Source organism: Theobroma umbraticum, unplaced genomic scaffold, assembly GCF_002168275.2.
Source record: "Theobroma umbraticum cultivar Fairchild unplaced genomic scaffold, ASM216827v3 scaffold_12.1, whole genome shotgun sequence".
Classification (NCBI taxonomy): Eukaryota; Viridiplantae; Streptophyta; class Magnoliopsida; order Malvales; family Malvaceae; genus Theobroma; species Theobroma umbraticum.
This window is the reverse complement of record NW_018397269.1, coordinates 2,397,286-2,421,121: the sequence shown is the minus strand read 5'-3', so window position 1 is coordinate 2,421,121 and position 23,836 is coordinate 2,397,286. Positions and strand designations below refer to the sequence as shown.

Here is a 23,836-nt window from a genome sequence, read left to right as displayed (position 1 = left end):
ATGAACTAATTTTGTATGGAATTATGATAAAGTAGAGTTGTCTATAAAATTAATTCTTTTATACTTATAAGAGAAAGGTCTCTCTTTCAAATAATGTAATAGCTCGTTGTGACATTTCTAAAAATACTTGTTAAGTCTTCAAGGAAAAAACTTTTTAAAAAAGGAATATCTTAATTTCAAGCATTGTAATGGTTACTAGTAGAATACTTGTAAAATCTCATAAACTCTTTATAGGAGGTAAACAATTGACGAATTGTTAGGCTACTTCGCTAGCAAATGTATATTTGTAGTGAATCATTTAAGGTTGTCTCTATGGTTCTACGATAGCGTGTCTTGATCATTTTATAATTAATTTCATATTAATTAAATATTTTTCTTTTATATTACACAGACTATTGCATACAAGGTAAATAAGCGTAATTCGTGCTAGTTAGTATCAAAGCATGGGCGAGATGTGTTGATCTAAAGTGTAAACATGATGACCACATGAAATGCATCAGAAAACCATCAGAGGATTAATGAGTTAGAGACTATGGTAGCCGTAGTAAAAGCTTAAATTGTTCTACGCGAACGAATAGATGACATTAAAACAATTCAACTAGAACTGTCCGAGATGATTAATACTCTAAGTTATGAAACCAGAAATGCATTGAGCACTATCCAATGTGAGATTGGAGAACTAAAAGCTCAAGTAATCTTTTAGTTATTGCTACTGGTAATGCTAGTAGAGTTTAAGAGATTGAGAGAAAAGGGTCAAAGTGTCAAAACCCAAACGATACGAAGGGGTCAAAGATACTAAAGAGTTAGAAAACTTTTTTTTTTGATATGAGATAATATTTTCAAGCTATGCACACAAAATCAGAAGAAGGACAAAGTAACAATAGTTTCAATGTATCTTGATAGGGATACAAAGTTGTATAGATATTTATAAATACTCAATTCATTATTGGATGAGATATTTCATATTTGATTATGGGATAAATTTAGATAATATTTTTTTGTAGAGTTTCATCAATTACCACCAACACTATCGTTGGTAACACTCGAAGCCAAGATTTCAACTTTTTATCCTCTTTACCTTTATTACAACTTTTGTCATTTTAATTAATTTCTTTTTTTATAAATTAATAAGTATAAAATTAATCTTTTATATAGTTTTTAATTATTTAAATGAATATTTGAGTAATTTAATTGAGTATTTAATGAATTTAAATAATTAACAGATAATATTATATTATTATAATTTGGTTTTGAGTATTATTTTAGAACTTTATTCGAGTGTTAATAAAGTTCGTATACTTTCTTAATTAAACAGATAAAGTATTTTAAAAATCAAATACTCTATCCGTTTGCATCCCTATCTTTCACCCTATGCCTATTATATCTTGATCTTTCTCTTGCAGAAAAGCAAAGTTATTGTTGCAATTCATTATTCGTCTTCCCTATATTTACTATTTTGAAAATCAATATTCTAATTTCCATCGTGGCATCCAAAGATATTCAAAGCTATTGTATTCTTGCGGGGAAATATCAAATCATTTGATGGGCATTGCTGTAATTTAATGACATGGAAACATTAACTCCAAAGTCCAGATGTCGTATTTAATATTTTCCCGCGGACCACGGCGTGGCTTAGCCCACTGCCCGCCTGCCCTCACCATTTTAGCTCACACTACAAGCTCCCTTAGTTCACACTTCTTGTTTCCCTTCTGCAGCAGATCTCTGCCCCTTTTTCCTCTCTCTCTACAAGTATATATGTCTACGGCAGACCCGCCGGCTTCCACCACCGGAGTCGGCCTTGGTTATGGCATAGCCATTGCAGTAAGCATCCTTGTACTCATCTCCACCATTATGCTCGCTTCCTACGCTTGCGTAAGAGTTAAAGCTAGTGGCAATAATCGTACTAGTAGTAGCAGCAGCGGCAGCAGTAATGGTAGCAGGGATACCAACGGCAATAGCAATGGGATGAACCAGCGACCCGTTATGGACGAGATGGAATCGGTTATGGTGGTATTGGGCCTAGACGGGCCCATGATCGAGTCCTACCCCAAGATTGTTCTCGGCGAAAGCCGCCGTCTGCCTAGGCCCAACAACGGCCCATGCTCCATTTGCTTGTCGGAGTATCAACCCAAGGATACCATACGGTGTATCCCAGATTGCCATCATTGTTTCCATGTCGAATGTATTGATGAATGGTTGCGGATGAGTGCCACGTGTCCTTTGTGTAGGAACTCCCCAGCTCCTTCTCAAGGTCCCACACCTTCTGCCACCCCTTTGTCGGAGTTGGTGCCTCTGGCCTTCCATGGCAGGTGATTTTGTAGTAATTCATAACTTTTTTTATTTCAAAAATTTATTATGGTGCTATCATTATGAATAAACTATTGCTCAATTAATGGGGTAGATTTGATTTTTTTTCTTTATAAAATACAATTATCGAAAAAAAAAGAATTCATTCAAATATAATTTTTTGAATAAAGATACATTGTGACGTACGTTTTATCATTAAATTAGTACTCAAATGCGATTTAAAAAACATGAAAATGACCACATTTCCATTAAAAGAAAGTACTATTTATTAAATTAAGATAAGAATGAATGAGCACGAGTTGAAGTGAAGGGAGTAGGTACCCAAATTTGGGGCAAAGGCACTAAAAATTCAAAAGGTTGGGAGTTATTTAATTATTAATCTCCTAAATTTCTAAAAGAGTGGGGTTCAAATAGATTTATGTGCATTTAATTTTACAAGAAAACAATAAAAAAATACAATATTTAACACAATTAGTGGTCCATGTTAGTGGGAACCAAGAAAGGGTGATTATGGGCATTGATAATAGATAAGGAGCTCTCAAAGTCTTAAATTGCATTGAAGTTTGCCACTAATTTGTTTTTGTTGGCTGGTTTAGAATATATGATTAAACTTCCTTTGCACCCAAATCCCGTTGCAAGTGGTCCCTTGTGATTTCGTTACATATAGGGATATAAACGGGTTGACTATTATATAAGTATATGTGGTACTCAACTTGATAAAATAGAGTTTGAATGTTCTATTTTTAATTATGAGGAGAATTTGGATAAGGATTTTAATACATGACTCGAGTTTGGGTAGGTTTTGAGTATCACCTGTAAGGTATTTTAAACTCGAATCTAATTATACACATATATATTAATATTATATATAATCTTTCAAAAATTTGTAATTGTGAGATTCAAACCTTTATCTTTCTTAATTTCAACACAGACTTGAATTGTTGTTTAAGTTATTTTAATAAAACATTTAATGGATTCGAGTAATCAGCGAATAATGCTATATTATTAGGGTTTAGTTTTAGATAATGTTTTACGATTTTATTCAATTTTTCATAAAGTTTGAGTACCTTTTTAATTAAACAGATTTGAGATTAGGTACCTCAAAAAAAGTAACATACTCGTTTACATCCCTAATAACATTTAATATAAATTAACCATTTCTTATCCTTTTGCTAAGATCGATTAAGAAGTCCAATTGTAGTGTACATAAAATTATTATTATATATATATATATATATGTATTTTGTCAATATCAATAATTTATTGTTTAATGTAAATGAGATAATTTTTAAATCATAAAATATACTTAAAAATATAAATTTATGTTAAAGAAAGATAAATAATTTAATAAGGAATATATTTTGATGCATATGAAGATCCGTCTAGTCTTGATGAATTACACAAAAATAAAATTCTTTTTATTTTATAAATCTTACTTTTAAAAAAAATTAACTCTAAATTTAAATATTGAATCCTAATGGTTGAGCTATCCCCTTAGAAACCATTTTATGTGAAATTGTTTCTTAGGAGATAAATTCTAATAATTATTTAAATAGTTATACACTTCAATTTTCTTACATTTTGTAAAATATATGTTTTTTTAAGAAAATATATGAAAAGGAGAGATGATAAAAAAATTTTAATCATCTTTCTCTCTAATCTTTTTCCCACAAAATGACAGACATTGTTCTAAATTATAATCTTTTGGTTAAGAATTTATCACAACATTAGACATAACCAATCTACTAAAAAACCCTTAACCATTATTTTTCAATTTTTTATTCATTTACCAATGTTACTTAAATTGGTTATATGAAAGAGACAATAATCAAAATAATTAATTTTTATTCATTTTTTTATTTCATATATGCCTACTTATACCATAATTGATATATATTTGCCTATTTAATTCAAAACCCAAACCATGATTTGTAAAATATATTTTTATACGCATTGTATTTTATATACTGAAGAAATCATATAATTATATTCCTTTTTTTTTACAAATTTATTTCAGTTTTTCTCCTTTTTCCTATTTTTTGTTCTTTCCAGTCTTTTCTTTCCTTCTTCCTTCTTTTTTCCTCATTCCTCCCATTACCAATGGTAAATCAATAAAAGCAATCCGACCCATTCAAGCACTAGATTGAGCCCTTTCTCTCGGTCCTCCCCCTCAAATGTATCAATAGATCGGGTCGAGCCTGTTGAGCTTGAGTCGGTCCACCCATTTATCTATTATTTTATTATTAAAATTACAAAATATTTTTATATTAATTTTGTATATTTTAAAATTTAAATTAAACAAAAAATTTATTATTTATTAATATAATCATCTAATTCGATTAGACTTGAGCTCGAGCCTAAAATTCCATACCTAAGTTCGACCGAAAGTAGTCGAGCTCGAGCTCGTGAGCCTCGACACATAACCCAACCTTTGGACACCTCTATAGTTCTCTCTTTCTATTTCTCCTTCCTCCTTGAGCCCTCTATTCCCCCTACACCACCCCTTTCACTCTCTATCCCTTCCTTTAAAATTTAAAGATTAATATCATATTAACCATCTTTTTTTTTTAAATTTCCCTTTTAAATTTTTTTTGATAAAAACAAAGTACTAAAAATAATCGACTTCACAAGTTTTAGTTCATCATGTTTTTTGATAATTTAACACACGTCATAACTTTAAAATAGGTGTGTTTAGTTAATTTCAAGTGTAAATTAAGTGTCAACAATATTAGTGTGCTTGGTAAGATTCCATTAATTAAAAGCCTCAAAGGATATAAAGATTGTTTGACATGGCAAACTAGAATAAGTGTGGGATGAAACTGGATTTTTAGGCTAAATGATTTACTTCTTGATTGATGAACATGAGAATGAGAGGAGAACTTTTATTTTGTTTTATATAGATATATATATGAAGTGAAATTTTATTTATTTAGATAAAAAAAAGATTATCAATAACAAATAACCAATTCTCGGCAGAACTTGCATCCAAATATTAACACAATAAAAACTTGTACAAAAAGCTGGATATGGAAGGTAAATGCTTTTAAAAAAATCCTAATAAATTATTATTTATTTATTATGTTTAATTAAAATTTTATATTTATATTTTAAAACTTGTACGGCTGCATCGTTAAAGTAATACATGATCTTTTTACAATAATGAAATTTTATCTGTTATTTAAAAATAAAGTTTTTTTTATACAAAAAAGAACATTACAATTCAAATTTAAAATCTCCTCTTAATTTCAATCAATCCTTATTATTTGAGTTTAAGCTTAATTATCAGCAAAAAAGAAACTTTTTCAGCCACAACATTTTGAGGTTATTCAAAATTTAATCATCCATTAACACGTCACTAGAATATAGATGAAATTTGTCACGCGGAACTTAGGTGAACATACACGTACGTGACAGATTTTGCACATATTCTAATGACATATTGATAAATAGATAGATTAGAAACAAATATAAAAAAATTGTAAATAAATATAGTATTAAAAAAATATGAAAAAATATTACTATTTAACCCAAATAAAAAGAGAGGAAATGCAAATTAAGGGGCTGCCTTGCTCCTTCCACCACTTTCACGAGGCAATTGAAAAAGAGGGTCCCAGCACACAACCAAGTTGAGATAAAGTGGAATTATGGAGCATACCGACAAGAAGCTAGTTGATGAGGTGTCCGGTTGGCTAAGAGCCTACGACGATGGCTCAGTCGACCGGACGTTCACATGTCCACCTGAGGTAAAGTTCATGGCGGAAGCAATGCCACCTCATGAAGAATTCATTGAAGGTGTAGCCACTCGTGATGTGACTATTGATTCCAATTCAGGTCTTAGAGTTCGAATCTATTTGCCGGAGCAAATTCCCACTGCCAAAACTAAGTTGCCTATCATGCTTCATTTCCATGGGGGAGGTTTTTGCATCAGCCAAGCTGATTGGTATATGTACTATCACATTTACAATAGGCTAGCACGATCTCTTCCGGCCATTTGTGTGTCGGTTTACTCCAGGCTTGCACCAGAGAACAGGATTCCAGCTGCCTGTGATGATGGCTACGCTGCTCTCCTCTGGCTCAGGTCGTCGGCCAAAAGTGAGTCGCATGAGTCCTGGCTTAATGATCATGCAGATTTCAACAACGTTTTTCTCATTGGGGATAGCACGGGAGGGAACATAGTGCATCAATTGGCCGCTCGAGCGGGGAACTTGGATTTGAGCCCATTAAGACTAGCGGGCCGGATCCTAATCCACCCAGGTTTTGTTAGGGCGGCGCGGAGCAAGTCGGAGTTGGAGCAACCCGAATCACCTTTCTTAACCTTAGACATGGTGGACAAGTTTTTGGTCATGGCTTTGCCTTTTGGAAGCAGCAAGAACCATCCGATCACTTGCCCGATGGGGCCTGTAGCCCCGCCGATGGTGGGTCCAAATTTGCCACCATTTTTGTTGTGTGTGGCTGAGACGGAGTTTATGAAGGACACAGAGATGGAATGCTATGAGTCCATGAAAAAGGCTAAGAAAGAAGTGGAGTTGTTGATTAGCCCTGAAATGGGTCACAGTTTTTACCTCAACAAGATTGCTGTGGACATGGATCCAAACGCTACCCAAACTGCTAGCCTTTTTGCAGGGATCAAAGAGTTTGTCGACAAGCACTAAATTTGTCAACTGTTTCCCCCTGTTACAATCATTTAGTTACTTTATGGATAGGGTTTTTTTTTTTTTTTCAAAAATACCTTTAAGTTCTCTTTATAATTTTAATTATTTTTAATTAAAAAAATTAATTTTAAATAATTTTTTTTTTAATAAAATTGATTCATATGTTTAAATACGCATCTCAAACCGATTCATATCGTTTCAGTTATTCTTGCTAAACTATTTATCTTTATAATATTCATTGTTAAAAAAAAAATCTCTAAGTATTTTAAAGTAATTTTTGATATATGAAAAATATTTTTTGAACGTTTTAAGTATTTTAAGTATTTTGAAGTGATTTTTGATACATGAAAAAAACTTTTGAACATTTTAAGCATTCTTCGTCAAGTAAGCATATTCGTTAATTATGTTGTTAAATAAAATATAATATATTATTTAAAGTTATTGATTTTACTAAATGAAATTTAATAATTTTGGTGGTTTTTACACATTAAGTAATCGATTTTTAGATATTATGTGATTAGATTTTACGTATTACGATATTAATTTTAAAATACTACATGACTAATTTTTAAGTATTGTATAATTAGTTGATATGATATTACGTGATTGGCTGATAGGTGTGACTGGTTAGTAAAGCATTGCATGATTGATTAATAAGATATTGCATGACTAGTTTTTAGATATTATGTAACTCAAACATTGTCTAAAAATCGATCACACAATACTTACAACTCAATCACATAATGCATAAAAACTAAAAGCTCACTGATTAAGTCATGCAATACTTAAAAATCAATAATGCAATACTTAAAAACTAATTGATTTGCATGCTCATAATCCGATTTAAGTTGTCAAAAGTTATACAGTATTTTAATTTACATATATGTCTAATCAGTTTCAATCCCTCAACTTTAAGTTTTTTCAAATATAAACTAATAAATCGAAGAACTTAAAATACATACCTTGATGTCATAACTATTCGTTGAGATAGTGAGAATAAACTGAATGACGAAATAGATAATATTTAGCGAGAGAGAGAAATCAATATTTAATTTTAAAATTTTTATTTGGATGGTGAGATAGAGAAAATCGAAATCATTTTAATTTATCTGAAATTGTTTAAAAGTCATTGTTATCAAATTATGTTAAAAATTAATTAAAAATAATTAAAATTATAATAAAAAATATTTTAAAATTAAACTTACAAAGAGGGTTATTTTTTATAATTTTCTTTTATGAATAAGATGCATTAAGTTTTTTACTATTTTCTGAAAGATAATATTATGCTATATATATATGTTACATTCTTTACTTTAACATCTAATAAATGTAAAATTGGAAATTACCTTGCCTTTACCACCACTTTCACGAGGCATTGAGAAGAGGGTTCCCCCCACTATGGAAAATATCAAGAAGTTTCCATCGTAGCTCGTTTTTTAATTGCTTAATAGGACTGAAGGAAGCAGCCAACAACTTTCCACATCTGTCACTCAGTGCCGCCCATCTCCATCGTCTAGCTAGTCCTTTCCCACAATTCCCTTCAAACCCCCTAAGATTAGGACTCTCTCCACTGCTCCTCTTACATGGAAAAAAGTTGTTAATTTTCTTTATTTAGATATATGACATATATATATATTTGAAAAGAAAATTACGTGACAAATGAACAGGGTTTTTTTTCTCAGTAAATGAAAAGGATTTATTAATTATAATTTAAAATTTCGTTATTTATTAAGAGGATAAGATATCTCCATCACTAATGCATGTGTTGATTGATTTTTGAATTCAAATTATTTATTTATTTATTAAAATGATTGAATTGATATTTCGTCTGAAACACGATTAGCATATTGAAATTAATTAGTATGTGACGTTTTTTACTTCATTAAATGAATTCATTTTACCGTCAAAACTAGATGGGCCCGAGAGGCAGCATATCCGGACAAAGAATTGTTTGAACATTTTACAAAATAAAACAAAATAAAGAAAAATCATTTCACATTAGACTCAGGCCTAAAACATAACACTAATAACGTCAAAGTCAGACATGAACACAGGACACGTGAAGTGACCATCAGCATCAACCACCACAGCCAAAAGAAAATGCCAGCATCACCCTTTGAACTTCTTCAAATGCTGAAATGCTTGTTGAAAAACATGCACTCATTGGTCGCTTCTATTTGATGTTGCACTTGTCATGGCTATTTTTTTTGGAAAAGCTAGCACATATTCTATCAATAATGCCACCCGTCCTTTGACTGACAAAAGAGATGGGAAGGCAAAGACCTTGACTTGAGACCCTCTAATTGGTGTGGAAGACTTGACCAGAATTAGCCTGAGTTTCCAAACAATTTCATTGCATGTGCTTGGTCATATCAATAGTAGTATTTATAATAAGAATTTTTTTATTAATTTGGATAGAAATATTAACTAATTTAATAAAATCTTGTCCTATAGCTGTGATGGTACAAGAAATAATTGAGTAGTTGTTACAAGAAATAGCTGGGAAACAAGACAATTATATACATTTTATGGTAGGTCCATCTCACTTTACAAATTCCAAGGTAAAAAAGTAGATTCGGAATTGGATACCATTATTTTTACATTTCTTGATCGCAATCAGGCAATCACAAGCACTTTCCCATCTAACTCTTTTACTTTTAGATTAATAGAAAAACTAAAAAGCATGACCAAGCTTTCCAACCTTATTGTTTTACTTTTGCTAATTAAAAAAATATAATTAAAACTTTTCCATATGAACTTGGGAGGCGAAACTCAAAAGCCTTTCAAACACATAATTTTTTAAGCTCAAAAGATCATGTTCTTGAGTCAAATTAAAAGCAGACCCTTTGAACCTAATTCATAAAGAGCAATATATATTTTATTGCATAACCTAGCAATTTCCCCTTTCCACACCTTTCAATCTTCTATATAAAGGGCAACCACGTTCATCCTTCACTTAACTCACTTAAACTTTTAAGTCACCAACCTAAAACACAACCAAGCTGAGACAAAGCAGAATTATGGTGCAAGAGAAGAAGCTAGTTGATGAGGTGTCGGGTTGGCTAAGAGCCTACGACGATGGCTCGGTCGACCGGACATGGACAGGTCCCCCTGAGGTGAAGTTCATGGCGGAAGCAGTGCCACCCCATGAAGAATTCATTGAAGCTGTAGCAACTCGTGATGTGACTATTGATTCCAATTCAGGCCTCAGAGTTCGAATCTATCTACCGGAGCAAGTTCTCACTGCCAAAATTAAGTTGCCTATCATACTTCATTTCCATGGGGGTGGTTTTTGCATCAGCCAAGCTGATTGGTATATGTACTATCACATTTACACTAGGCTGGCAAGGTCTGTTCCAGCCATTTGCGTGTCAGTTTATCTCAGGCTTGCACCAGAGAACAAGCTTCCAGCTGCCTGTGATGATGGCTACGCTGCTCTCCTCTGGCTCAAGTCGTTAGCCAAAGGTGAGTCACATGAGCCCTGGCTCAATGATCATGCAGATTTCAACCGCGTTTTTCTTATTGGGGATAGCTCAGGAGGAAACATAGTGCATCAAGTGGCTGCTCGAGCTGGGAACTTGGATTTGCACCCATTAAGGCTAGCAGGTGGGATCCCAATCCACCCGGGTTTTGTTAGGGCGGAGCGGAGCAAGTCGGAGTTGGAGCAACCGGAATCACCTTTCTTAACCCTAGACATGGTGGACAAGTTTTTGGCCCTGGCTTTGCCTGTTGGAAGCACCAAGGACCATCCGATCACTTGCCCGATGGGGCCTGCAGCCCCAGCCATGGAGGGTCTAAATTTGCCACCATTTTTGTTTTGCGTTGCTGAGAAGGACTTGATAAAGGATACAGAGATGGAATACTATGAGGCCATGAGAAAGGCTAACAAAGAAGTGGAGTTGTTGATTAGCCCTGGAATGGGTCATAGTTTTTACCTCAACAAGATTGCTGTGGACATGGATCCAAACTATGCTGCCCAAACTACCGGCCTTATTGCAGGGATCAAAGAGTTTGTCAACAAGCACTAAATTTGTCAACTTTTTCCCCTTGTTATATCCATTTATGTACCTTATGAATAAGCTGCGGTAAGTTATAACAAAACAAGAACCTAGTAACATCTACTAAATGAAGTTTGTAACGAAATGAAAACTTGCAAAGCATCTTTGGGTCACACTCCATGTGTTAGGTGAAAGATGATATATCTTTATTGAGGCGTCATTATTTTCTGACAACTTGTGGTTGTATCATTCCGTATTGAACAGTCGAGTCCATATAAAAACAGAAGGAGCCACTCCCGAATTTGATGAGCCTCAATCAAATCTTAGAGGGGACAAAGTGTTTATTTGTTGGCTTTTTCTTTTGTCCATTGACGCCTTGCTTTTGACGCAGTGATCAAGTGAAAAAACAGATACGTTCCAAGAAACATTACAAAATAATTATATTTATTTACGTACTCTAAAATTATACGTAAAAGGAATTCACAAATAAGTTTCATTTATAATAAATTTATACCACAAGAGGGATATGGATTTATCGGAACTGAATCGCCCTGGGTCAATTTGGGTTTTAATCATCTTCAAATAATTTTGAATTTAAATTGCTTGAATTCAGAGAAATTTTAAATTTTTATTGTTTTAAGTTTGGGACTTTTTAACTCACTTAGAATCTAATATTTGAATTCAATGTCAAGTATGCCACCGAGAATCACAAATATATATATTCAACAGGTTCTGGGTCTATGAAGGCATAACATAAAACCAAATAGAGATGTCTTCATAGAAGAATCATGCTAATCCAACAATTGATCTCATTGGTGCACTTTATGCAGTATATAAGATGAAGAAACTTGCTTAAAAGGCAATTTAAAACGCACTCTCTCCCCCTTTCCATACACAACCAAACACAAATTTGGGTTAAGGTTAATTAATATTAGAGCAACAAAAAAAAATAAAAAAACAAACTTTTTCATCCATAATTTGAGGTTATTCAAAATTCATTCATTCATCAAAGGGTTACTAAAATATAGACAAAAGAGGAAGAGTTTTCGTAAGAGGAGCACAACGCATTTTTTCTTGTTTTATGGATTTTATTATTTGATAGACATTTCAATTATTTTATAAAATTCGTTAACGGTGTTTGAGATTTTGGAGTGAGGTGTTTATTTCTAATACTAATGAATTTAAGGTAAATTATGATCAAACTTTAAAAGAGTAGAGGAGATTTACCCAAATAATTATATAAGATGAAAGGGATCAGGGTCGGCTCTAGGGTCAAGCCACCAAAGCTTTGCTTTATATCTCAAATTTTCATAGTTTATAATTTTATAATAATATAATTAATTATATTAAAAATATATAATAATTAGTATAATTAATAAAATATTTACTTATCTTCTCATTCTTAATAGATATTTATTTTCTTTCACTTTTCACATTTTTATTAATTTTTAACTATTTATATTATTTTTTATCAAAATATATAAAAATTAAGATAATTAATAAATTTTTTATTTTTTTAATTATGTGCTTAATATATATTAATTTTTTATCACTTTTTAAAATTCATAATACTATTAATTCATAACTATTTCTTCCATTCTCAACTAATTAAGGATAATATTTATTTAATGATGTTCAACAATTATTTTTTCTAAACATAAAATTAATTATTTTTTAAAAATTATAATATTTACCTAAGAATTTTTTTTTTATATTTTCTCTTTCTTCTTTAATTTTTTAATAAAAAAAATCTCATTTTCTTAATTTCAATAAAAAATATCACTGGAATCTAAAGTAGAGACAAGAGAGAAAATGCGAAGAGGCTGCCCTGCGCCGCCGCGTCAGGAGGGTTCCCCCACTATAGAAAATAAGAGAGAGAGAGTATAGAAATAATCTTAGCTCGTTTTGCTTCTTGGGTTTGACTGACGGCAGCAGCCAACTACTTTCCACGTCTTTCACTCATTTTCTCCCATTTTCCCTCGTCAATTTTCTTTGGTTAGGTAAATATATACATATATATATTTATATATGGAAAATGGTTGGATATTTATTATTAAGAGCATAGGACAAACAAGTGTTAGGTAATTAAGGCGTTGCACGACCTTATCATGCGTTTTTCTCTTTGGTAGTTAGAAAAGTCCAAATTCATGACTGTTCAATTATGACAATTTCTGTTGCAATTATCTCCATCACCATTAGAGCTAGCAGTTTCAATGGCATCTTTAGTTCGTCAAATGGTTTAGTCTTACATCAATGCATTTATACGAATTGTGTTGATTGATTTTGAATTTAAATCTTATATTTGATATATTTATTAAAAACATTGAATTAGAATTTCGTGAGAAACACCATGGAAGATGAAGCTAATTAATATGTAAACACCTATCTGTGATTGAAAAGAAACCATTGTAGGTACTAGCCAGCCACAAGCTCCTATGTGTCCATCACCATTTTAGCATTGATAATGCTTAGTTTAAGCTAAAAAGAATTATTAGTTTTAGGTGCAAATTTTATTTTAATGTGAGTTAGTCTAATTCAATAGCTGCTCAATAACTTTAAAGCTTTAAAGTTAAATATTCAAATGATATATTTTTTTTATTGAAATCAAGGAAAAAAAGAACAAGTGAAGAAAGAAAATTTATAAGTGGATATTTAAAATTGAAAAAAAATTAATTATATATATAAAATCATTAAATACATATCATCTTCAGTTTATGAAAATAAAAAAATAATTAAAATTTACGAATTTTAAACTTCATTTCCATGGGGGTGGTTTTTGCATCAGCCAAGCTGGCTGGTATAAGTATTATATCATTTACACTAGGTTGGCAAGGTCTGTTCCAGCCATTTGCGTGTCAGTTTACCTCAGGCTTGCACCAGAGTGTTATAAAACTTGATTTTAAGAAGGAGAAGATAAAACCAAGTACATGGAAAGAGAACAGAGCATTAAGGAACAAAAACGATAAGTTCAAAGCTCTGTTTCATTACTTCACAAGTACAGTATATAAATACAAGTAATATATGATAAACACCTGTTACACATAAAGACAAGTGTTAAAACAAGTTACATGCACTGCAACACATCAAAAGCATATACATTAGACACTTACTAAACAGTACAACAAAGCAAAATGGATGTACATGTCCACGTAGTAAGCTGATGCATGCTTGAATCCTAACACTCCTCCTTAAAGCTTGCATCTTTGGCATTCATCATAGTTCTAACAGTTTCGAGCTTGGGCTTAGGACGAGTTTTAGTCATAATATTTGCAATCTGATTTCCAAATGAACAATGCTGTAGAACAATTTCTCCATTTCTCTCAGCTTCCCTAATAGCATGAAACTTCACCTTAATGTGTTTAGTTTTGCCATGAAACACAAGATTCTTTGTGATCGAAACAGCAGATTTGTTATCAACAAATATACTGGTTGAAGCTTCTTGAACAAAGGTCAAGTCATTCAAGATTTTTCTTAACCAGATAGCTTGATTTGTTGCTGCATTGGCTGCTATGTATTTTGCTTCAGCAGATGATTTAGCAACTACACATTGCTTATGTGAATTCCAGGAAAATACCACATTACCAAGAGTAAAAACATACCCAGAAGTGCATTTGGAGTGATCAACACTGCCTGCCCAGTCACTATCTGAGTAGCCAACCAAATTTATTTCCTGCAATCTGCCATAATATATATCAGATTTGATACTTCCCTTCAAGTATCTGAGAATGTGTTTAGCTACAGCAAAATGAACATCAGTAGGATCTTTCATGAACCTGGACAAGAGACTGATTGAGTACATCAATTCTGGACGTGTGGAGCAGATGTATAATAAGCTTCCAACCAAACTTCTAAAACCTGATGCATTTCTCAATTTGCAACCATCATTTATGGACAATTTCTGATTTATCACAAGAGTAGATACAGAATTGCATTTGCTCAAGTGAAACTTGCTCAGAATTTCTTGAATGTAATTCTCCTGCGATATAAAAATACCTTTGTTAGTTTGGCAGATTTGTATCCCAAGAAAATACTTCATTGTACCAAGATCTGACATCTTAAAATTCTTCCTCATATTAGACTTGAATTTTCTGATTTCTTTATCATTGCATCCTGTCACCAGAAGTTCATCAACATACAAGGAAATAATTACTTAAGAATGTACATGGTTGCTTCACTGGGGCTTTTCTCAAACCCAAGATTCACCAGATATGAATCAATTTTACTATTCCAGGTTCTTGGAGCCTGCTTGAGACCATACAAGGCTTTATGTAATCTGTAAACCTTGTCAGATTGAGATTCAATTTTAAATCCCTCTGGTTTCTCAACATAGATCTCCTGTAATATACCATTTAAAAAAGCAGATTTCACATCCAAGTGAAACACCTTCCATCCAAATGCAGCTGATAATGCAAATAATAATCGAATGGTTTCAAAACGAGCTACAGGAGCAAAAGTTTGCAGAAAATCAACACCTGGAAGCTATGAATACCCTTTAGCAGCAAGTCTTGCTTTGTACTTGTTTAGAGTACCATCGGAGTTAAACTTCTTCTTGAAGATCCACTTAGCATGGTGTTTTGCTGGTTTATCAACAAGTGACCATGTGTTGTTTTTGTTTATTGTGTTGATCTCTTCTTGCATTGCAGCTCTCCATTCCTTAGATTCCGCTGCTGCTTGATACGTATCAGGTTCAATTGTAGCAACTAAACACCTGTGATAAATATCTTCCAGACTTCAAGTGCCTCTGACTGCATAGTTTTCATCATCATCTGCATTCTGTTCTGGAATATCTGGCTCAGTCTCAATTGGTTGATTGAACTGAATACTGAATGGTGGTGCTGAACTCTCTGGTTCACTTGCAAACCAGTCCCAATTAGAGTCTTCATCAAATACAACATTCCTAGTGATCACAACCTTATCAGACTTTACCGGTTAGACTCTATATCCTTTTGACTGTCATTATAACCGATAAAAATTCCTGCTTCAGACCTGTGATCAAGTTTGTCTCTATAATTCTCAGGAATTTGATGATAGCATAGACTTCCAAATATCCTGAGATGATCAACTGAGGATTTACTGCCATGCCAGGCTTCATATCAAGTTTTTCCTTGGTAATCTATTTAACAGGTATGCAGTAGTATTACAAGCTTCTACCCAGAACTTTTTTGGAAGTTTTTTTTTCAAACAGAAGACATCTTGCCATGTCAACTATTGACCTGTTCTTTCTTTCATTTACCTTGTTTTGTTGAGGTGCGTAAGGAACAGTAAGCTGATAATGAATTCCCTTAGCTTTAAGATAATTTTCAAATTCTGATGAAGTGAATTCCCCACCATTGTTTGATCTCAAACTCTTCAGTTTTAAACCAGATTCAGTTTTAACTTTTGCCTTGAATCTGACAAAAGTCTCAAACACTTCAAACTTGAATTTGAGGAAATAAATCCAGGTCATCCTACTGAAATCATCAATAAATACTATGAAGTATTTATTCCCACTTAAAGATTCTTGGCTCATGGTCCCTGCCACATCAGTGTGAATCAAATTGAGCTTATTCTTGGATCTGGATAAACTTGAAGTAGGATATGGTTTGCTTGTCTGTTTACCATATTTGCAGACATCACACACTGATGTTGTCTGACTTGGTTTAGGCAACTTTTCAACCAAACTTTCTATGTACAATTGACTCAGGTAGTTAAAACTGCAATGCCCAAATCTTTTGTGCCATAATGATGACACATCAGAGTTACTACCACTTGCCTACATGCACACTTCAGTTAAGTTGACATGAAAACATCTATTTTTCATTTGTACATTCATAAGCAACTCACCAGATGGATCATTAATAGTGCATGTATCATCTTTAAATATAAGCACATAATTATTTTCCATCATCTAACCTACACTAAGTAGATTTTGTGCGATGTCAGGTACTGGAAGTACTTCATGAACGTACCTCTGCCCTGATGATGTATGGATACCAACTGTACCTCTTCCCATGGCATTCAAATAAACTACATTCCCAATTCTAACTCTGGATCTGTAATGATTGTCCAATTCTGTAAATAATGAAGGATTGGATGCCACATGATTAGAACTGCCACTATCAAGAAGCCATTGTGTAACATCTGTTGAGTTGCATCTAGTTGCCATAAACAGATGTTCCTCTGAAGGCTCGGTATTCTCAGTAGCATTTGAGACAATTTCTTTCGCTTCAGGTTTAGTTTTGCATACTCTTTCTACATGACCTAATTGTTTGCAAGCATTGCACTTCACCCCAGGTCTGTAGCAGCAGTATGATTCAGCACGGTTCCTTTTCTTGCAATAGGAACATGCTGGAAATTTTCTCCTTCTACCTTGAATTTTTCCAGAACTTGAGCTTCGCTTTTCTTGCTCTTTCACTTCATTCAAATTCTTTTTGTTTGAAATGTTAGCATGTCCCTTTCCTTTTACCCGAACAGTCATTGCAAGGTTTGTTTTCTCATTTCTCCTTGCAGCTTTTCTGTGCTCATCATCCTGCAAAGCACTTACCAGCTCAGTAATGGTAAGTTGTGTGATGTCCTTGGATTGCTCCAGGGAAGAAACTGTGGCATCAAATCTTTCGGGTAAACTAATTAATACCTTCTCTACCACCTTAGCATCTTTCAAATCTTCTCCTAACAATCGAATTTGGTTAACCAACTTCATCACCATGTCAATATATTCTATTATTGATTGGTTTTCTTTCATTCTCAGCAACACAAATTCCCTTATGAGGTGCTGCAATCGAATTTGTTTTGACCTTGCAAACCCTAAAAACTCCTCATCAAGCTTATTCCAGGCTTGCTTTGCAGTCTCACTTCCTATAATTCTACTGAAAACTGACTCTGACACAGCAGAGTGAATAAAGGACAAAGCTCTATACCGTTTGGCCATGTCTTCTTCATACTTGCTGATTTGAGCTTGCCTAGCATTATCTCTCAATGGTGTAGGTTCAGCCTCAGCTTCAACCACTTTCCAAAAATTGCAGCCCCTCAAGAAGGCTTTCATTTTAACAGCCCACACTGGATAATTGGTGCCATCAAAGATTGGGGGAGCTTGTTGAGTAATAGTAGAAGTAGCCATTGGTTTTTGTGAAAAAATATAATAAACGAAATTAACTAAGACGTCTAAGGTATGACTTTAAGGTGTAATGGTGGTCAGGGATCGATTTAATGCTCTAATACCATGTTAAAAAACTTGATTTTAAGAAGGAAAAGATAAAACCTAGTATATGGAAAGAGAACAGAGCATTAAGGAACAAAAATGATAAGTTCAAAGCTCTGTTTCATTACTTCATAAGTACAGTATATAAATACAAGTAATATATGATAAACACCTGTTGCACATAAAGACAAGTGTTAAAGCAAGTTACATGCACTGCAACACATCAAAAGCATTTACATTAGACACTTAATAATCAGTACAACAAAGCAAAATGGACATACATGTCCACATAGTAAGCTGATGCATGCTTGAATCCTAACACAGAGAAGAAGCTTCCAGCTGCCTGTGATGATGGCTATGTTACTCTCCTCTGGCTCAAGTCATCGTTGGCCAAAGGTGAGTCACATGAGCCCTGGCTCAATGATCATGCAGATTTCAACCACGTTTTTCTTACTGGGGATAGCTCAGGAGGGAACATAGTGCATCAAGTGGCTGCTCGCGCTGGGAACTTGGATTTGAGCCCATTAAGGCTAGCAGGTGGGATCCCAATCCGTCCGGGGTTTTGTTAGGGCGGAGCGGAGCAAGTCGGAGTTGGACAAACCCGAATCACCTTTCTTAACCCTAGACATGGTGGACAAGTTTTTGGCCCTGGCTTTGCCTATTGGAAGCACCAAGGACCATCCGATCACTTGCCCAATGCAGCCCCAGCCATGGAGAGTCTAAATCTGCCACCATTTTTGTTTTGCGTTGCTGAGAAGGACTTGATAAAGGATACAGAGATTGAATACTATGAGGCCATGAAAAAGGAAAACAAAGAAGTGGAGTTGTTGATTAGCCCTGGAATGGGTCACAGTTTTTACCTCAACAAGATTGCTGTGGACATGGATCCAAACTATGCTGGCCGAACTGCTAGCCTTATTGAAGGGATCAAAGAGTTTGTCAACAAATACTAAATTTGTCAACACTTTCCTCTTTGCTATATCCATTTATTTACCTCATGAACAAGGTGCAGTGAGGTTGTTTTTTTCTAAACTTTTTGGAAGACAAATTATACATAATACAACATTTGAGCTTGGCCCCTTAGTTCCCAATCCTGATTATTCAACTTCTGAAAAAGCTAAAAACACAAGTTTGGTAAATCATCTTTTTCAGTCAAATCATTTGTGGTTGTCAATTTACTTTGGAGGCACCTTTTTCGACTCATGGGATTCTACAGGTCTTCCATGTACTGTCTTTAAATGATTATTAATAAAATTTTTATGATTGGTTAAGCAAAAAAAAATTACCTTGTAACATCCAATAAACGAAGTTCGTAGTGAAATCAAATTGGAAATTGCCTTCTTGCCTAGCAAAGAGTTTCAAACTTATTGCAAGGCTTGGATAATATCCTCTTGGGTCACATCCCATTTATTGGTGAAAGATGATATATCTTTATTAAGCTACACTCATTTTGTGGCAATTTGTGGTTGCCACCATTCCATCTGTTTATTGTTTGTTGCCATCACATTGATAGGGGGACAAAGTGTTTATTGTTTTCTTTTTTTTTTTTTCACATTGACAACTTATTTGAACATAATATCATGGAAAGAAAGACAATGTTTAAAAAATAATTAAAAAATAATTATATTTAACTGCATAATAAAAAATTATACGTAAAAAAGAATCTACAAATGAGTTTCATTTACGGAAAATTTTATTTATGCCTCAATGTGGAAATGGATTCATAGGACAAATGAATGGATAGGTTCAGTTTAGGTTTTGATCATTTTAAAATTTTCTAATTTCGGATTTGAATGGCTTTGTTTCAGATAAATTTTAAAATTTTGTATTATTTCAAGTTTTGATCCAACAATTTTGTCTTTATAGAAGAATTAATCTCATTGGTGCACTTAATGCAATATATAAGATAGAAACTTCGTTAAATGGAAGAAAGAACATTAGAGACATTTGATTCCTAACATGGGATAGGGGTGGAATGAAATAATTATCATGTAAGGATATAATAGAATATTATGTGGTTTGGTTTATTGAATGGAATTATCATTGCGATATTATTCAAATGTTTGATGGGTAAAATAACTTTGAAATAATAAAAGAATAAATAATAAAATGATAAAATTGCCCTTTATCATAATTTCATAAATTTTTTGAGATTTTTGAAACTCATTATATTTTGTCAATATGTTATTATGAAGTAAAAATTTAACAACTTAATAATTTATTATTAAAATATTAATATGCTTTTTATTTTCCCTATTTTCATTTTTTATCTTTTAATTTCTTTTTTATTAAAATATTAACATGGTATTTTATTTTAATCTTTTTTGTATTTATCTATTTTCATTTTCCATTCATCTCTTCCAATTTCTTTTTTATTAAATTTAATATTATGTTATTTTTAATTTAATTTCTATTTTTGTATATTTTCTTTTTTCATTTTTATTAAGATACTAAGAAAATATTCATAATTTAATATTTATTCTTATCAGTATTTAGCAAAGTGATCCAGCTAAGAGGAAATCTAAGCAATTTGAATGAAAGCTCAACTAGCATATGGTGTTAATTTAGCCTATTCTCTCATACTATATATGTATAAAGGTCTAATGCATTCTAGTCCACAAGGAGGAGGAGAACAAAGAGAAGCTTTCTATGTTGTCATGTTTCGCTAAATACTCCCAAAAATATTCTTCACAGATCACAAATCTCATGCAGTTCCATTATCATATCCCCTAATCCACATTGTATTAATGTCCCTACTTTGTACAAGTGCTTCATAGATATGATAGATTCTAAGAAGGTTAATACTGAGAATAGGGAACATAACAAGACTTTTAAAGTCAACGAAACATCCCCAAATTCTTGTATGACATGAGAACAAATTATGATCCCAAAAAGTTTGTAGACAAAGAATTCTATGGATGGCATATGGATATCTTCATCACCGTTATTGCTATGAAAGTTACTAGCATATGGTATTATTTTTGGAAGAAAAATGTAATACAACTCGGATTTGAATATCGAGCAAGTAATAAAGCTTAGCTCTCATGTGATCAATTTTCTTCCAATCTCAACCTTTTTCCTCCTTAAGATCCCTCTTCTGTAGTCCACAAAGCACATAATTGCAGTCATTCTTGGACACCAAATCATGATCAGTATCCAAACTATACTCAAACATGATCCATTGACTTACTTGTTGCGCCACTTCACTCTTATATCGAAACCTTTTCCTGAACCCCAGAGGCTGTGCTGATAATTGGGAATATGTTATTGCCTCGGGCGGCCCAGTTATCTTCCAAGTACCGGTACCAATCAAGCGGTTCATCTTTGAACTGTTTTGAGTTTTCTTCTTTGACCGAGTGAAGAAGTAGAGATCTTCACCAGACCGAAGATTATCCCCACGGTACAACTCCCATATTTCCCAAGGTTCTTTCTCTCCGTACAAGTCAAAATCCTTGATTACTTCTTGATCAACATGCAGCCTGGACTTGTTAGTGATTTTGCTGAAGAGATAGCCCAGTAGCATGGCGTCACTAGGCTGAAACCTGAGTCCCACCAACAAGGCAGCCACAGGAATATTGTCTCCCATCAAAGATCGATATATGGTTTTGGAAGGGAAAGCAAAAGATTTTCTTGATTAATCAGAAAGAAGAGTAGCAGACTACTAGATGACAACTTCTTGCAAGAGGAAAAATATTCGGGTTTTATGAGAGGTAAAACCAAGGAGAAGAAGACGAGGCACTTGCTGATCTTGTTTACAGAATCATACATCTCAATCTTTCCAAACCAAGAAAAGAAAGATAAGAAACCTTGCGTATGAGAGGTGCCAGGCGTATTGGTTGCAGAGATTAGAGGAAGTGATCTGTGAAGATGGGGAGAGGATAGAGAGAACACCAGCAATCGTCTGGTTACCTTTCACAAGCGCAGGAACGGGCTGCTCAAGAAAGCTTACGAACTGTCAGTGCTTTGCCATGCAGAAGTAGCCCTCTTTGTCATCTCCTCAACCAACAAGTAGTGAATCTTCGTTGGATTAATTTCTCTTCTCTTTCCCTCTTGATGCTAATGTTGATCTTGTTCATTTGATTTCCCACTTCATCCTTTAATTTATGGAACTCTAAACTCAAACCCACTATCTATATAGTCGAATACGACCATTTAAATGAGATTTATTATTATTATTATTATTATATTAAAAGTATTTTTCTATTAATATTTTAATATTTTCAATATCATTTTAAAATTAAAATTAAATGATCTAATTATTTATTATTATTTAATGCTATTTAATACGAATTTTAAATATTATTATGTCGTTGGAATTTAATATCATTCGAATAATATAACAATAATTAAATTAAATAACTTAATGTTGAAAATTATAACCATATAAAAAATTAAATACTTTTAAATAAACTTATTTAATTTTTGGTTTTTTATCTATACTAATTGTTTATTTTATATTTTCATAAGAATTAATAAAAATAAAGAAAAATATAAAATAACTTTTATATATGAGATAGAATTATGGAAATTGAATTTAATTATAATAGCAGAGAATTTATTTATTTATTTACTGCTTTTTAATCATAATTAAGAAGAATAACATGCAAAGTTATAAAAAAAAACGCAAGAGTAAGAAAAGAGATTGAACATAATTTAAAGTTATTAAATATTATTAAACTAACAGTTTTGTTATATTTTTTATTTTTTAGTTAAATTAATATTTTTTTGAAAATAATAATCGATAAATTCAAGTCATTTTGGATTAGGTTTTTTAGATGATTTTGAGTGTAAATCAATTCAAGTTTAGAGGTATCTAAAAACTTTTAAAGTATTGAAATATTAATATAAAATAGTATTTTATAATTTTTACAATAAAGTATTGTGTAAATAGATTGGTCAAGTTGGGTCCGAGCTTGATTTGAAAAAAAAAATCCAATAACTCGGCCTGGCTCATGAATGTCTCAAATTAAGTTGAGGTTATTTTTAGATATATATCATTTAGAGCTTAATTATTGATTTTCTTTCAAATCTGGTTTAATAATTAATATAGTTTAGGGTATTTTGTAGTTATTTTCATCTTTATCTTTATAGCCTTAGAAAACAGAACTACCATTCAAACTCATAAAATAAAAACCCAATCCAATTTTCAGATTTCAATGCAAAGTTTATTGATAGTAGTCACAAACCACAGTAAAGAACACTTTAATTTTACAACTTTCGAGGATTATAGTTGTAAAGTAAAGATTAGAACATTTTATTTTAAAGTTTTTACATCATTTAAAAAGATAAATATTTAATTTGAAACGGGAAATATCATGTAAAGCTGTAAATGATAAATTTGATAATTTTAGACACTATACGAAAAGATACAGAGTTAAGCAAGTTTGGATTTAACCTTAATGTGTTTCTTGTCTAATCGTGAATTTTCGTATCTTAAATGTGTCAGACATGAATAATAGGTTTAATTAATTTTGTTATTGTGTTAAAATGTATATACTTAACACGTTTATCCACTTATTAAATATTAATAGTCAAATATTATTTTAGCCTTACTTAAATAATTTTAAATAATTATTTAATTATTCGTGGTTGATGATGCAGTTAATGATATATATTTAATTATGGATCATTTTAAATATTATTAGTATTTTAAGGTTAGATGTTAATGACAGATTTTATTAGTATGAATATGATAAATTGAT

General features: G+C 32.4%; 4 protein-coding genes and 1 pseudogene across 4 annotated transcripts; 4 read left to right on the top strand and 1 right to left on the bottom strand.

Annotated features, from left to right (window-relative positions):
- Window positions 1–1,643: 1,643 nt before the first annotated feature.
- LOC110425686 (RING/U-box superfamily protein) lies at window positions 1,644–2,313 on the top strand. The gene has a single exon (XM_021440627.1). The coding sequence runs from the start codon at window positions 1,756–1,758 to the stop codon at window positions 2,311–2,313; it is 558 nt and encodes a 185-aa protein (XP_021296302.1). The 5' UTR covers window positions 1,644–1,755.
- A 3,355-nt stretch (window positions 2,314–5,668) lies between these two features.
- On the top strand, window positions 5,669–7,005 carry LOC110425685 (strigolactones hydrolase CXE15-like). Its single transcript, XM_021440626.1, has one exon. The coding sequence runs from the start codon at window positions 5,952–5,954 to the stop codon at window positions 6,957–6,959; it is 1,008 nt and encodes a 335-aa protein (XP_021296301.1). The 5' UTR covers window positions 5,669–5,951; the 3' UTR covers window positions 6,960–7,005.
- A 2,845-nt stretch (window positions 7,006–9,850) lies between these two features.
- On the top strand, window positions 9,851–11,191 carry LOC110425684 (strigolactones hydrolase CXE15-like). The gene has a single exon (XM_021440625.2). It carries the CDS (start codon window positions 9,980–9,982, stop codon window positions 10,985–10,987), a length of 1,008 nt encoding a protein of 335 aa, XP_021296300.1. The 5' UTR covers window positions 9,851–9,979; the 3' UTR covers window positions 10,988–11,191.
- A 7,239-nt stretch (window positions 11,192–18,430) lies between these two features.
- On the top strand, window positions 18,431–19,231 carry LOC110425688 (strigolactones hydrolase CXE15-like; annotated as a pseudogene).
- A 1,970-nt stretch (window positions 19,232–21,201) lies between these two features.
- Window positions 21,202–21,720, bottom strand: LOC110426039 (NAC domain-containing protein 7-like). Its single transcript, XM_021441119.1, has one exon. The coding sequence runs from the start codon at window positions 21,718–21,720 to the stop codon at window positions 21,202–21,204; it is 519 nt and encodes a 172-aa protein (XP_021296794.1).
- Window positions 21,721–23,836: the final 2,116 nt, after the last annotated feature.